The sequence below is a fragment of the Camponotus floridanus genome, unplaced genomic scaffold, assembly GCF_003227725.1.
Source record: "Camponotus floridanus strain SB8 unplaced genomic scaffold, Cflo_v7.5 scaffold7, whole genome shotgun sequence".
NCBI lineage: Eukaryota > Metazoa > Arthropoda > Insecta > Hymenoptera > Formicidae > Camponotus > Camponotus floridanus.
In genome coordinates this window covers 80,347-93,636 of record NW_020229838.1, presented here as the reverse complement: position 1 = coordinate 93,636, position 13,290 = coordinate 80,347, and the positions used below count along the sequence as shown (strand labels likewise).

Below are 13,290 nucleotides of genomic sequence, written 5' to 3'. Positions count from 1 at the left end.
AGCGCGCGCGGGGTTGTTCGGCGTGTCTCCGCGGCGATCATTATATTGGCAAAGTGAAACTGGGGCAGAGCGTCGCTACACGGGCGACGTGATAGGAGCATTGTGCTTATTGTTCGTAAATAGAATCGAGCGAGGCACGTGGCGTGATAACGGAGACGCCGCGATGACGCGTTTCCGCGATGCGTGCTCTAGCGGCTGTTATAGCGGTCCTCCTGTCCCCCTCCCCCTTCCCCACCTCCTCGCCACCACCCCCGGGATGCACCACGATAGAGCAGAAACTGTGTATTTCGAACGACTTCGCGCGACTCGATAATGACGTTTCGCGGTTCGCGAAATGCAATTCTCGCGAAACCATAGAATCGAATTGAAGGATGGAAAATTCATTCCGCGAAATTGTAAATCTTTTATCCCGCGGATATTTTTAACGATGAATGGCCTTTTTTGAACTTTCTGTCGTTTCTTTCGGAACCGCGATTTTTTTTCAAGTACAAAATTAGCAAAAACCGACTGTTTTTATTAACGATTCCCATACCAATTTTTCGGAAAATATTGCGGTTGCAAAATTTATTTTATGGCCTTTTTAATAGAGTACTCCTTAGGTAGCAAGATGGCGTCTAAAGACTCTGACGTCATTAAAATGTTTTTAAGATGATTTGACGTCATTTTGCTACCTGGATCGTTGATACGCAAAATGACGAAATCAGAAAATTATTGCGATATTACCTACCATAGTACATACAAGTATCAGAGAAAGTGCATAATCGATACAATTAATTATAAAACAAGGAAATATATACGTACTTGGCAACGACGATACCATCACTTGCAAGTTGTAATTCAGTGAGATCCATTTCGAGATACTTCGACGGATCTTCGACGGATCTTCGACACCGGAATTACGTTTTCGAGATGCAATATCGATCGTATTATACATTTTACGACGAAAGTCCGACACTTTACCAGACACTTACTTCTCGCACACAATTCCGTTTCACGTAAAACACGTAATAATCGCGAAAAATGCGCGAACCGAGACGCGACGCGTTCGCGATCCGACATTTTCAAGCGCGATACTGCAATTTCGAAATATCTAACCAGCGAACCAATCACAGCGTTGCTCCTACATTCAAACTTCGAGGTTGTGTTCAAAAATTGTCCAAGGTAGTATAGCCTTGATCTACCAATAGAAAGCCGAGGTTTCTTTGTTCTGATTGGTCAGTCAAACGTTGTTTTACCCGATAGGTGAATTTTCGAACGTAATCTTGTACATTTTTAGGCTAGATTTAGACCAAACATCTGTGGGTTTGATACACGTGGAGACGTCTCAAATATATAATAATGGTTCGCAAAAAAAGGTAACACTTTCTAAATGAATTAAATATTAAACCTGATTTAAGAAAGTTAGTACAAAAAATAAATTTCACAAATTATTAGATTTCAACTATAAAATATATAATTTTGCAAATATTTTCAAAATTTATTAGGATAGCTAATTATTTAAGCAATAAATAAAAGAGTAATTTGGATTATCTCTTAAATTTGAAAAATTAATTGTAACTACTTTAGAATCTTTATGCAAATGCTTTAGCTATTTTAATCGTTTCTAAAATATTCATTTTAAAGAATGTTATGAAAGAACTTGTATATCTATATTTGTAAATTTATTTTCTCTCATCGTAGAACAAGAAAGCATCTCAATGATGAAGATGCCAATGATATGGAAGATGATATCGAAGATATAGACATGGATGCTGTAACAGATTCGGAAGAAGAATATACGGAAACTGAAAGAAAACTGCTAGAGAAAGTACGAAAACAACACACCACTGAAAATTTTGATAGCGATGATGAAGTTTATGGATTGCAAGATGAAAATGAGGAAGAGGATCAACAAGATTCAATGGAGTCTGACATTGAAGAATTACAAGAGGATTATGATTTGCCGAATGACAGAGCTTGGGGTAGCAAGGCAAGAACTTTCTATTCATCAGACTTCAAATATACAGATTATGCTGTAGCACCTCAAAAGGATTTAGTTAATGCTGAAATGGAAGAAGAGGAAGGCAAAAAGCTCCATTTAAGATCAATGGAACAGTATTTAGATCTCGATAGCGTGAATATCAACGAAGTTGTACAAACTATAAAAGATAGGAAAAGTGATCAAAAAGACAGTAAACAGGTGTCTGATACGGAATCTTTTATGTTTATGGTCAATAATTTTAAAGGTATGCATACAACATATAATATTTGTGATATACTTTGCTATTTAATTTATTATTAAACAATTGTTATTACTTATGATATAATTATTTGATTGATTATACTGAATTTTTCTCTCTTTGACACACACATTTTGAGCAAAGTTTTTGAATGCAATATATCTTTAGTGTTATAAATGAAAAATATATTTCTTTTTTACATTATTATATAATTATAAAAATAAATTAAAACAATCTTGAGGATATATATGGTATTTAATATATGATTATTTTGCAGATTGTATGACAGAGGCAAAGGATATTTTGGCACCCTTCCTCAAATTAGTTGAAAATGGAACATGTCCTGATTGTGATGCTGTAGCTTTAGTTAGAACTAAATATCATATTTTATTAAATTATTGTGTCAATGTCTCTTTTTTCTTGATGTTAAAAGCTAAAGGTTTGCCAGTAAAAATGCATCCAGTTACAAAGCGTTTGATACAATATCATAAACTGCTTGATCAATTACAATCACAACAGGGAAATTTATTCAAGCAAGTAGAAGAGATAGTTAATGCGGTTAACGAGGGTAAACCTCTTTATCACATATCAGATGGTTCTCGGATACAAATTCAAAAAGATATTCCAAAACAAAGCTTAAAGAAAACAACACATCAGAAAGAAACAATAATAGAACAAGATGAACAAGAAGAATTATTATCAGATAGTATGGAAGAAACAGATTTAGATGAAGAAGAGCCATATGATGATAAAGTTATAGATGATAAAAAGGATAATATTACAAACATGGATCCTACAAAGGAAGAAAAAGAAAAGAGAGCAATAACTTATCAAATGGCAAAGAATAGAGGTCTTACACCGTATCGTAAAAAGGAATTACGCAATCCTCGAGTGAAACACAAAAATAAATATCGTAAAGCACTAATTCGCAGAAAAGGCGCGGTATGTATACATATATATATATATATATATATATATATATATATATATATATAAAATGAGAATTAAAAATTTATTAAACATAAAGAATTTAACATATATTATAATAAATATTTTTTTTTACAGATAAAAGAAGTAAAAAAAGAGTTGACACGTTACGCAGGAGAGATTTCAGGTATCAAAGCTGGTGTAAAAAAGAGCATTAAACTAAAATATTAATTTTTAAAAATTCTAACTTTATATATAAAACAATGGAAACAATATTAATATACTATCATTTGAGTATTAAAAAAAATAAAATCCTATTTGAAATTTATCAATGATAATATATCCAATCAATAATATATTAAATATGTGTGTAGCATGAAAATAAGAATTTTCAGTAATTTCCGAATAGGAAAAAGAAAATGTTTGCTCTTGTAGTCATTCACTTTTAATATAAGATATTAAATATATATATATATATATATATATATATATATATATATATATATATATAATTGTAACGACATAAGTACAGTAGACAAATGCTTTATTTTATCATAAGTTGTATGTACATATAGAATGAGAATGGCGCTTTAGCAGCAACAAAATTTTTTGAAAACTAAAGTTTTTTTATTAGATTAAACAAATAACTTCCAAATAACTTTTATATTACAAAATTTTATATATCTTGCTGCAAATTAGTTCATGAAGTTACGGAACAATTGGTAGCATTTACAAAACTGGGAACGTAATAAAGTCGATGAATAACTTAAACTTCTACTTTGGCTAGTATATCCGATTCGCGGAACAAATGGTACTCTCTGTTATCCTCAAGTTCGACTTTTGTGCCGCCATATTCAGGAAGTAATACAGTGTCTCCAATCTTAATGCTTAAAGGCACATGTTCTCCTTTCTAATAAAAAAAAGAAAATATAATTATTAGTAATTACTGTTTACAGTATAATAAACAGAAATACTTTAAATGAATGTAGGAAATAAGCAATATGTAAATAAGATATTTCATATACATACATCATTCTTCGCTCCAGGCCCTATTGCAATAACTGTGCCTCGCAGGACTTTTGCCTGTGCTTTTTCTGGCAACACAATGCCACCTTTTGTTTTGGTTACAGCCTCTGCTCTTTGTATGAGAACTCTATCAAAAAGAGGAATAAGCCTCTTCACAGCATTGGCAGCAGCCTGAAACATGTGTGCAATTATGTATATATTTTTTCATTATAGTTATATAGTTATATTTTCATTATAGTTTCCTCACTATAGTTTTTAATCTCAATATATTATAAAATATTCTTAGAAATGATAACTAAAATATTCTTAGAAATGATAACTAAAATATTCTTAGAAATGATAACATACTTTTCACGATTCGTCTCATTAATCATAAATCTTTCGGCATTTAATGTAAAAATTTGACGGAAAAAAGACGAAAATATGGATAATGATGCAAGCGCCTAACAAAATTTCGTAAAATACCTGCAATTCTTGCATATTTAGCTATTTTTTCCTTTATCAGACATTAAATTACTATGCAAAAATGTAATCGCAGTCGAGGGACCAACTCGTCTATCTCGACATAAAATTCATAAACAAATGGCAATTCGTTTGAAAGCAATAGGCACAGGCAAAAGGACAGTAAGTGATGTTCCGAAATGTCTCTTTACTTTAAGAATTAAGGATGCGACTCGAGTAAAAAGCATCGTGGACGCTAAGAAGGGTTATAAGGAGAATAAGAGGAATGATGTTTCGCTGATTTGCGGAAAAAATACAAAAATTGTCGCTATCGTTTCTCATGCTTCATTTATATGGGATTTCTCACCATCGCAATTTCTCTGGCAATCACAAGAGTAATCGATCAAAGCCGGACGAACGCACGCTTTCGGGCACGTTGTGTAACCTAAACTGCGACCGGCACACGGAGTAAAATGTAGAATAGGATAATTCTCGAAGCTTCCCCTCCACGAAGATTCCTCTGAGTTCCACCATGCGCCACCCGGTATCTCGCGTATTCGATCGTCTCTTATCGCAGTTGTGAAACAAGTGATTACGTAATCCGTCGTAAAATTTCAAGATTTACTCCAATTTTTCAGATCTTTCAACTTTAAACAAGGGATATATCTATTTATTTATTTATCCTCTCTCTTTAATTCTCTTTCGATGCCCGGCTCGAACTTGACGCTAAAAATCGTCATTACCGACGAGATTTATTATCTACAAATATCAATGCAAATGATGCAATAATTAATAAATTTTTTCAGAGAAGGCGAGCTGTCAATCATCTTTGCATCGATAATTGCCCTGTCATAGTTTACGACGAGACAGAAGAGAGATAACGATAAAATAAAATAAAATCTTATGAGAGAGAGAGAGAGAGAGAGAGAGAGAGAGAGAGAGAGAGAGAGAGAAATCTATTGAATTCAGATTTCGATGGCGTGAACGAATCTTGCTTAGTCACTTATTCGCGACAAGCGAAAGTTTCGAGTCTTTGTTTTCGCGAATAATCATGTTAAAAAATATATATATTTTCGAATATATGGTAAAGAGAACATACGAGGATGATCGACAACAGCCGGGTGATTGCGTCACGCGGGATTTTCATAGACGATTCTAGAATATACTCCACGCGGTGGTCTCGCTCGATATACCTGGCAAAATGTCGCGAGTCTTGGAAACAAAACGTTCGTTAAATCTTTCAAAATATCGTCTTCAATCAAATCCTCCTCTCTCCATAAAATAATTTTTATTTGAGATTAATCCGTCGCGATTACGATTAATTTCAATCGAAACGGAGGATGAGGGAGACCGAAGGGGTGGAGAGAGGAGAGGGGCCCTACTCATGCGATGGCGCACACGCTCTCCTTCCTCTTCATCATTCCACTCGTGCGCTATTCGCGAGACAACGTGTGGTCACATCGCGCCGATCTTCATCTCGCCCTCGACCCTAATCAAATTGTCCGATCGATCAGTGATCTCCGAGGAGTAGCTTTAAGAATCAAAGGTAAAGCCGCGAAATGGATCCGCGCCTCTCTGAGGAAAATCGCGAGAAAATTGGCCGGAACGAACGAACGAAGCCGGCCGGGGACCGCGTGCGCGATCTTCGCGAATGATCGACGGGATTTTTTTTCGTTTCTTCCTCTGGAAGTGGTCCTTCGATGAGAAGATCGAATGGCTTTTAATCTCGCCAAGATTTTCAGCAATAATTTTATTTTCCGCGAATGTTAACCTTCGGTTAAGCCGCTTCACGCGGATATTTACATAACCACATTTCGCGAGAAGAATAATTATGGACGCGATAGATGAATTTTTCTTGTAATTTTCTTTTATAAAATTGCGATTATCGCAATTTTTTTTCTAATGGCTGTTTCTTTTTTTCTCTCTCACTCTCTCAACGAAGTATTTCTCTTGTCAAATTACGCTTTTGCGTAATCTGATAACAAAAGTTGTATCCACTTACAATTAATGTTTTAATTAATATTGAACCTAACAGATATTATAATATTTTTCTGTCAATCTTTTTGTTCTCTATATATTTATGGCGCAATATTTATTTGCATAACAAATTATAACAATTTATCTTAATTTATCAATTTTTTCATCTATTCCATAAAATATAGTGCTTTTAGATTTTATATTAAATGTTATATCTTTTTTATTTAAAATAATGTAGTTTGCAAGAAAAGCAAATTGATTAAATATTTCGATACACTTAATAATTGCATCAGAAAGCACAAACTTATAAATAATATAAATAATATAAATATTGAATTAATATTAAATTTATATTGTTAAAATAATAGCTTAAAATCAGAATCTCAATTGATGTTTATTATGTTCTTTTGTAGATGCACAGATTACCAACCATATTGAGAGGATCTGCCTTGCGTCAGTTGCAAGTACGCTCATATGCCAAAGATGTACGTTTTGGAGCTGATGTTCGTGCCCTGATGTTGCAAGGTGTAGACATTTTGGCGGATGCTGTTGCTGTGACAATGGGTCCTAAGGGCCGTAATGTTATTCTGGAACAAAGCTGGGGAAGCCCGAAGATCACAAAGGATGGCGTGACTGTGGCAAAAGGCATTGAATTAAAAGACAAATTTCAAAATATTGGAGCAAAATTAGTACAAGATGTAGCTAATAATACTAATGAGGAAGCTGGTGATGGTACTACAACTGCAACCATATTAGCTAGAGCTATAGCCAAAGAAGGATTTGAAAAGATCAGTAAAGGTGCAAATCCTGTAGAAATCAGACGAGGTAAATATACTACTTATTATCAATCAATTATATCTTTATGTATCTTGCAGTATCTGAGGAAACTGTTGATTTTTGACTTTTCACTGTGAGATAAATTTAAGATTAATATATACATGATTTATATTTTCGTTAATATATATATCTCAGTATATATTTTCATTCGAAATTATGTATTAAAAAAATTTGCGTTTTTCAGGTGTAATGTTGGCGGTAGACAAAGTCAAAGATGAATTGAAAACTTTGAGCAAACCAGTCACGACACCCGAGGAAATCGCTCAAGTAGCAACGATATCTGCTAACGGTGACAAAGCTATCGGCAACTTGATATCTGATGCCATGAAGAAAGTCGGGAAGGAAGGTGTAATTACTGTAAAGGATGGCAAAACGCTTACCGACGAACTAGAAGTCATAGAAGGATTGAAATTCGATAGAGGCTACATTTCTCCATACTTCATCAATTCCAGTAAAGGAGCCAAAGTCGAGTTCCAAGACGCGCTCATTCTCTTTAGTGAAAAGAAAATCTCCTCCGTTCAGAGCATTATCCCTGCCTTAGAAATGGCCAACTCGCAACGCAAACCTCTCGTCATAATTGCCGAAGATGTCGATGGCGAGGCTCTGTCGACGCTTGTTGTCAATCGTTTGAAAATTGGATTGCAAGTAGCTGCGGTTAAAGCTCCAGGTTTCGGTGACAATAGAAAAGCCACTCTTCAAGATATGGCAATATCCACTGGTGGCATTGTATTCGGCGATGATGCTAATCTTATCAAATTAGAGGACGTTCAGGTGCATATATGTTCGATTTATTAATAGCTTATAGTTTTATCAAATTGGCAGAAAATTTTATAGAAAATATTTCATCTTCCAGCCAAGCGACTTAGGTCAGGTGGGAGAACTCATCATCACAAAAGATGATACTCTCATTTTGAAGGGCAAAGGAAAAAAGGCTGATATCGATAGGAGAGCCGATCAAATTAGGGATCAAATTGAGAACACTACGTCCGACTACGAGAAAGAGAAGCTGCAAGAACGGTTGGCGAGGTTAGCATCCGGAGTCGCCGTCTTGAGAGTTGGTGGAAGCAGCGAAGTAGAAGTTAACGAGAAGAAGGATCGTGTACACGATGCCCTTAATGCCACTCGTGCCGCTGTCGAAGAAGGAATTGTTCCCGGAGGTAAATTTCGACTTTCATCTTTCGACATTTCTCTCTCTCCCTCTCTTCACACACACACACACACACACACATAGACACTAAGAAATATGACATTGTTACGACTGTTCTTTTGTTATAGGTGGCACCGCTTTGTTGAGATGCATACCAGCACTACGGCAGCTCAAGGCGGTAAACAGTGATCAAGAGACCGGGATTAAAATTGTAGCGAATGCTCTGCGTATGCCATGTCTACAGATCGCACAAAATGCCGGCGTCGACGCCAGTGTGGTGGTGGCTAAAGTGAGCGAGGGCAAGTTGGGTTACGACGCTCTGAAGGACGAATATGTTGACATGATCGAAAAGGGCATCATCGATCCCACAAAAGTCGTGCGCACAGCACTAACCGATGCAGCGGGCGTCGCGTCGCTGTTGACGACAGCGGAAGCAGTTGTCACTGAGTTACCTAAAGAGGAACCACAAATGCCGATGGGCGGTATGGGTGGTATGGGAGGAATGGGCGGCATGGGTGGCATGGGTGGCATGGGCATGTAAAAAGATAAAGACAAAGACTGAGAAAGAGACAGCCCGTACTGCAATCCTGTTCATTATGAGACACAATTACGCCGCGCAACGTTGTTAAAATAGTTTTGAACATTTAGCTCGGCTCGAACGGAACGAGGTTTCCAATCACAGTTTGTATTTTGAAACATTACAGGTGATAACATGACGCATCTAACACGAATCTATCGTTCAAAGACACAATTTGTTTCATATTGCCTTTGTTTTACAGATCTGTAACAAATCGTTAAATCTTGTTACAAATCATATATTTCATGCAGGTCATTCTTTCTTAATTTAATAAGTAAATATACATGTAGTGCATATAAAAGTGTTTCAAATATACAAATGCATTTAATGTAAAAACGATTACTACGTTATGAAACTTGTTAATATGTTTATATACAGATGATTTTGTGGCCAATTAACAATTTAATCAATTATATAGTAATTTTTAAATAAAATTAATTATTTTGCCCATTGTTAAATCTCCCATATTCCAAATGATATAATTGTTTCATAAAACTAAAAACAAAAACGGATAACTTTTGTTCAATGTTTGAAATATTTCATATAGTTTTTCAGTTATAGTATTCATTAAAGATGTCCAAGTATGAATGTATATGTTAATTGTGGAAGGTTAATTATTTAGATTCTCATAATTTTATAATTAGGTTTATTTTCTTTGCTTTAATAAAAGTATGTTTAAATTACAATTTTTCTTTTTATGTGTGCGTGTTATACAAACTATTGTTGCAGATAAGTAAATAATTAAGAAGAGTTTATAAATGGAAATTTTTATTAGAATATAAACATTCTTATTATATCCTTGTTTTATACATTTGCTTTTTTTAGTAGTATCAGACCAAAACACGAAATATGACTTATAAATATGTCAAAACAATCTTTTTTGATTATATGTATGTATAAGAAATATGTTACAAAGATTTTACATGCGGGCCTATTCCGATGTGATCATCTTAAATATCCATTGACATTTATATTTTCAGAATATTATGCTCATTAAATTACTATTATTTTCTGATCATAAACATCCAAAGAGATATTCAGGCTGATCAAATGCGATCAAGAGGATAAATTTAACGAAAAAATTTTTCATTTTTTTCATGCTTTTATAAATTTTCATCTTACACAAACTCAAAATATTCGTATCTATTATTTTTTTATAAAATTATATAGTCAAGCACATCATAGAATTATACAGTCAAATGGAAAACTTTAAGTTCTTTTCATTGAAAAACAAAATTGAACAAAATCTCAATACAATAAATAAATAGATTAATGTTTCCTACATGCATGTGTGAATTTTCAGCACAGGCATATAAAAATATTCTTATTCCTACATTTCTTATCCAATCATTACATTTCAAACTAATGAAATATACAAAATCTAACTGCAAGAGGTAGAGAAAAAGAGTAAAAGAAGTAAAACAGAAAGTAAAAAAAAAAGAAACAATTTTTTATTGTAAGAATGTTATGTCTGTGTGTATGTGTGTGTATGTAAAAAAGAAATATTTCATATTCAAAATACAAAGAGAGAAGTCCGTTTTAAAAAATGTTATATATATATTAAGCCTATCGATGTATCCATAAGCATGTTCGCAATGTCTATGTCTAAGCGCCGATTTTTTCTATTTCATCTGCATCTTCCGCATCTAGATAATGAATTTTTTTGCCAAAGTGGTTTTCTATATCTTTGCATAATTGCATTGCATGTGGCGAGTCAATTAAATTGATAGCAATCCCCGATTTACCGAATCGACCTGTTCTGCCGATTCTGTGCAAATACGTTTCACAATCGGCTTGCCGTTTTTGGTCCATCGGCAGATCGAAGTTAACTACTATCGTCACCTGTTCTACATCAATACCTGTCAAGTATTATAAATTTTATTACCATCTTTATATAATTATCATATATATCATATATATTTAAAACAACAGTGAAAAAGATTAGGATAGGTAGGTAGGATGGATTACATGCATGATGAAATCTTCTTAAGGCTGGATTATATATAATTCTGCATCTTCTTCTTGTTGTATTGGCATATTTACCTCTGGCTAAAACATTTGTAGTGATGAGAACTTTCTCAAGTCCTGCTCTAAATCTATCTAGCACAGAAATTCTTTGTTCAACTGTCAAGTCACCAGAAAGTATCGCCACTGCGTGTCCATCTCTTGTCATTTTTTCTGCTAACCAACTGGCTGTTTTTTTCGTCTGAAAAATAACATTGTATTTTATCACACCAATTATCTAGGACTTAACAAATTTTTAAAATATGATCAAAGTTCTTACATGACAAAAAATAATAGCTTGTCCAATTGTTATTACACCATAAATATTAGTAATAGCTGTATATTTTTCATCCACATTTTTGCATTTAATGTAGTACTGTTTAATATTGTCTAAACTTTCCTGTTGTCTTAACAGCTTAATTATTATTGGATTACTGACTATGATCTCTGCAAAGTTCATCACTTCTGGTTCATATGTCGCAGAAAAGAACATCATTTGACATGTACGTGGAAGTAATCTGTGTATAAAGTAAATATAAGTAATATTTATGTAAAATATTATTATGTAAATAATATTATGTAAATACATTTAGTTATACAATGCACAAAATTACTTATGTATGCGGATGCATTGATCTTGATGACCTTGTGTAGCAATCATTACGTCTGCCTCATCCAATACAAAAACAGATATTTTGCTGAGATCAAAAAATTTAAATTTTTGTCCCCAATCCAACACTTTACCCGGGGTTCCTATAATTATGTGTTCGGTGATTTTCGATCCACGACTTACTGAAACAGTTAAAGCAATGTCAAATGTAAAAATTCGATTTGCAACAAATAATTCAAATTGTATAAAATGATATGTATTACTTTCTTCTCCTCTCACGGCGTATTTTATTTTTATTTCAGGACAAAAGCGTGACATTTTTGCTGCTACTTCGCCTGTTTGGATCGCCAATTCATAAGTTGGCGATAAACAAAGTACTTGTGGATAATCTTTTGTAGTGTCCACCCGACTCAACATAGCTAGTACAAATGCAGCAGTTTTACCAGTTCCAGATTGAGATTGGGCAATCATATTCTGTGGTCTAAGAAAGTTTTTCCAAGGATTGGTAAAAGACTATATTTTAAAGAATACAAGAATCATTGGAAATAATTAGAGCTTATACTTACGGATCAGCAAGTAAGGTAGGTAAAGCAGTTTCTTGAATTCTGGAGGGAGCATTAAATCCCATACCATATACTCCTTGCAATAATGCAGGCTTACTATATTAGAAAACTTATATCAATATATGCCATTATTTAGGTACAGAAGAAAAAAGACTATATAATTATTTACAGATGAAGAGCTTCGAATGATTTGACACTATATAACGGAGACTGTGGATCCTTTCTTTGAATCTCTGGGTCTTTCGTCGTTTCAACTAATCCTTTCCTTATAATTTTTTGAAGAAGTGATTTTTCTGCCGGTGAAATTTGATCTTCCGATGTATCATCCTCGCTCCTCGCATCTCCATCATTTATAGATACAATAGATATAGGTGCAGAAGCATTGGTTTGATCTAAGTTCAAATTCGTCACCTATAATATAATACATATATAATAAAATTCATTCACTCAACAAGTCATGTGCGATTAGTTGAAATTAAAAGATATACAATTAATAATTTCATACAAAAATTAGGTTAACTATCCCAAAAGTTATCGCACAAAAAAAAATAAAATGAATCGCGCATCGAATAACAAGTCACAATTCTATGAAAAACGATAATTTTTTTCATTCAATGTTACATTAAAAAGACTCAAGGCTCAAATGAATGTTTCCCGCGATGAACCCCATCTTACCTTTGATGCCAATTTGTCTTGTTCGTCAGCATATTGACCCCAGTCGACCTTAGTCGAAGCCATATCCGTCAGTTTTTATCTTTTCACGATTTATGTCCGTTGGATGCTTTGATACTTGCTAAAATAACTGGTCGATTAACTCGGCAAATATTAATCGGCAATGGCTAACGACGTCGTGATGGTGATCGGTTGGAGTCACGAATTGATTTTGGAGACATCACGTGGTAAAAATATGAAGCTTCGGTTTCGGAGTTGCCAATGTTGAGAAAAAAATTTCACTAAATTAT

The 13,290-nt window shown here is 34.0% G+C and overlaps 4 protein-coding genes across 5 annotated transcripts; 2 read left to right on the top strand and 2 right to left on the bottom strand.

The window, feature by feature from the left end:
- The first annotated feature begins 1,258 nt into the window (after nucleotides 1-1,258).
- Nucleotides 1,259-3,438, top strand: LOC105254803 (something about silencing protein 10). Its single transcript, XM_025413612.1, has 4 exons — nucleotides 1,259-1,355; nucleotides 1,681-2,225; nucleotides 2,497-3,161; nucleotides 3,285-3,438. The coding sequence occupies exons 1-4, from the start codon at nucleotides 1,339-1,341 to the stop codon at nucleotides 3,375-3,377; spliced, it is 1,320 nt and encodes a 439-aa protein (XP_025269397.1). The 5' UTR covers nucleotides 1,259-1,338; the 3' UTR covers nucleotides 3,378-3,438.
- A 258-nt stretch (nucleotides 3,439-3,696) lies between these two features.
- On the bottom strand, nucleotides 3,697-5,208 carry LOC105254781 (10 kDa heat shock protein, mitochondrial). 2 transcript variants are annotated; one of them, XM_011263669.3, is made up of 3 exons: nucleotides 4,981-5,208; nucleotides 4,176-4,343; nucleotides 3,699-4,056 (listed from the first exon to the last, which is right to left on the bottom strand). In XM_011263669.3, the coding sequence occupies exons 1-3, from the start codon at nucleotides 4,981-4,983 to the stop codon at nucleotides 3,913-3,915; spliced, it is 315 nt and encodes a 104-aa protein (XP_011261971.1). In that variant the 5' UTR covers nucleotides 4,984-5,208; the 3' UTR covers nucleotides 3,699-3,912. The 2 variants fall into 2 exon arrangements, with proteins under 2 accessions (XP_011261970.1, XP_011261971.1); XM_011263668.3 differs by lacking the exon at nucleotides 4,981-5,208 and having other exon boundaries at nucleotides 3,697-4,056; nucleotides 4,176-4,352.
- Nucleotides 5,209-5,911: 703 nt separating this feature from the next.
- LOC105254780 (heat shock protein 60A-like) lies at nucleotides 5,912-9,132 on the top strand. Its single transcript, XM_011263667.3, has 5 exons — nucleotides 5,912-6,159; nucleotides 7,004-7,415; nucleotides 7,612-8,198; nucleotides 8,281-8,584; nucleotides 8,703-9,132. Exons 2-5 carry the CDS (start codon nucleotides 7,004-7,006, stop codon nucleotides 9,113-9,115), a joined length of 1,716 nt encoding a protein of 571 aa, XP_011261969.2. The 5' UTR covers nucleotides 5,912-6,159; the 3' UTR covers nucleotides 9,116-9,132.
- A 124-nt stretch (nucleotides 9,133-9,256) lies between these two features.
- Nucleotides 9,257-13,209, bottom strand: LOC105254779 (DEAD-box helicase Dbp80). The gene is made up of 8 exons (XM_011263664.3): nucleotides 13,004-13,209; nucleotides 12,498-12,739; nucleotides 12,332-12,424; nucleotides 12,029-12,246; nucleotides 11,770-11,947; nucleotides 11,436-11,673; nucleotides 11,195-11,357; nucleotides 9,257-11,010 (listed from the first exon to the last, which is right to left on the bottom strand). Exons 1-8 carry the CDS (start codon nucleotides 13,064-13,066, stop codon nucleotides 10,757-10,759), a joined length of 1,449 nt encoding a protein of 482 aa, XP_011261966.1. The 5' UTR covers nucleotides 13,067-13,209; the 3' UTR covers nucleotides 9,257-10,756.
- Between the last annotated feature and the right edge of the window lie 81 nt (nucleotides 13,210-13,290).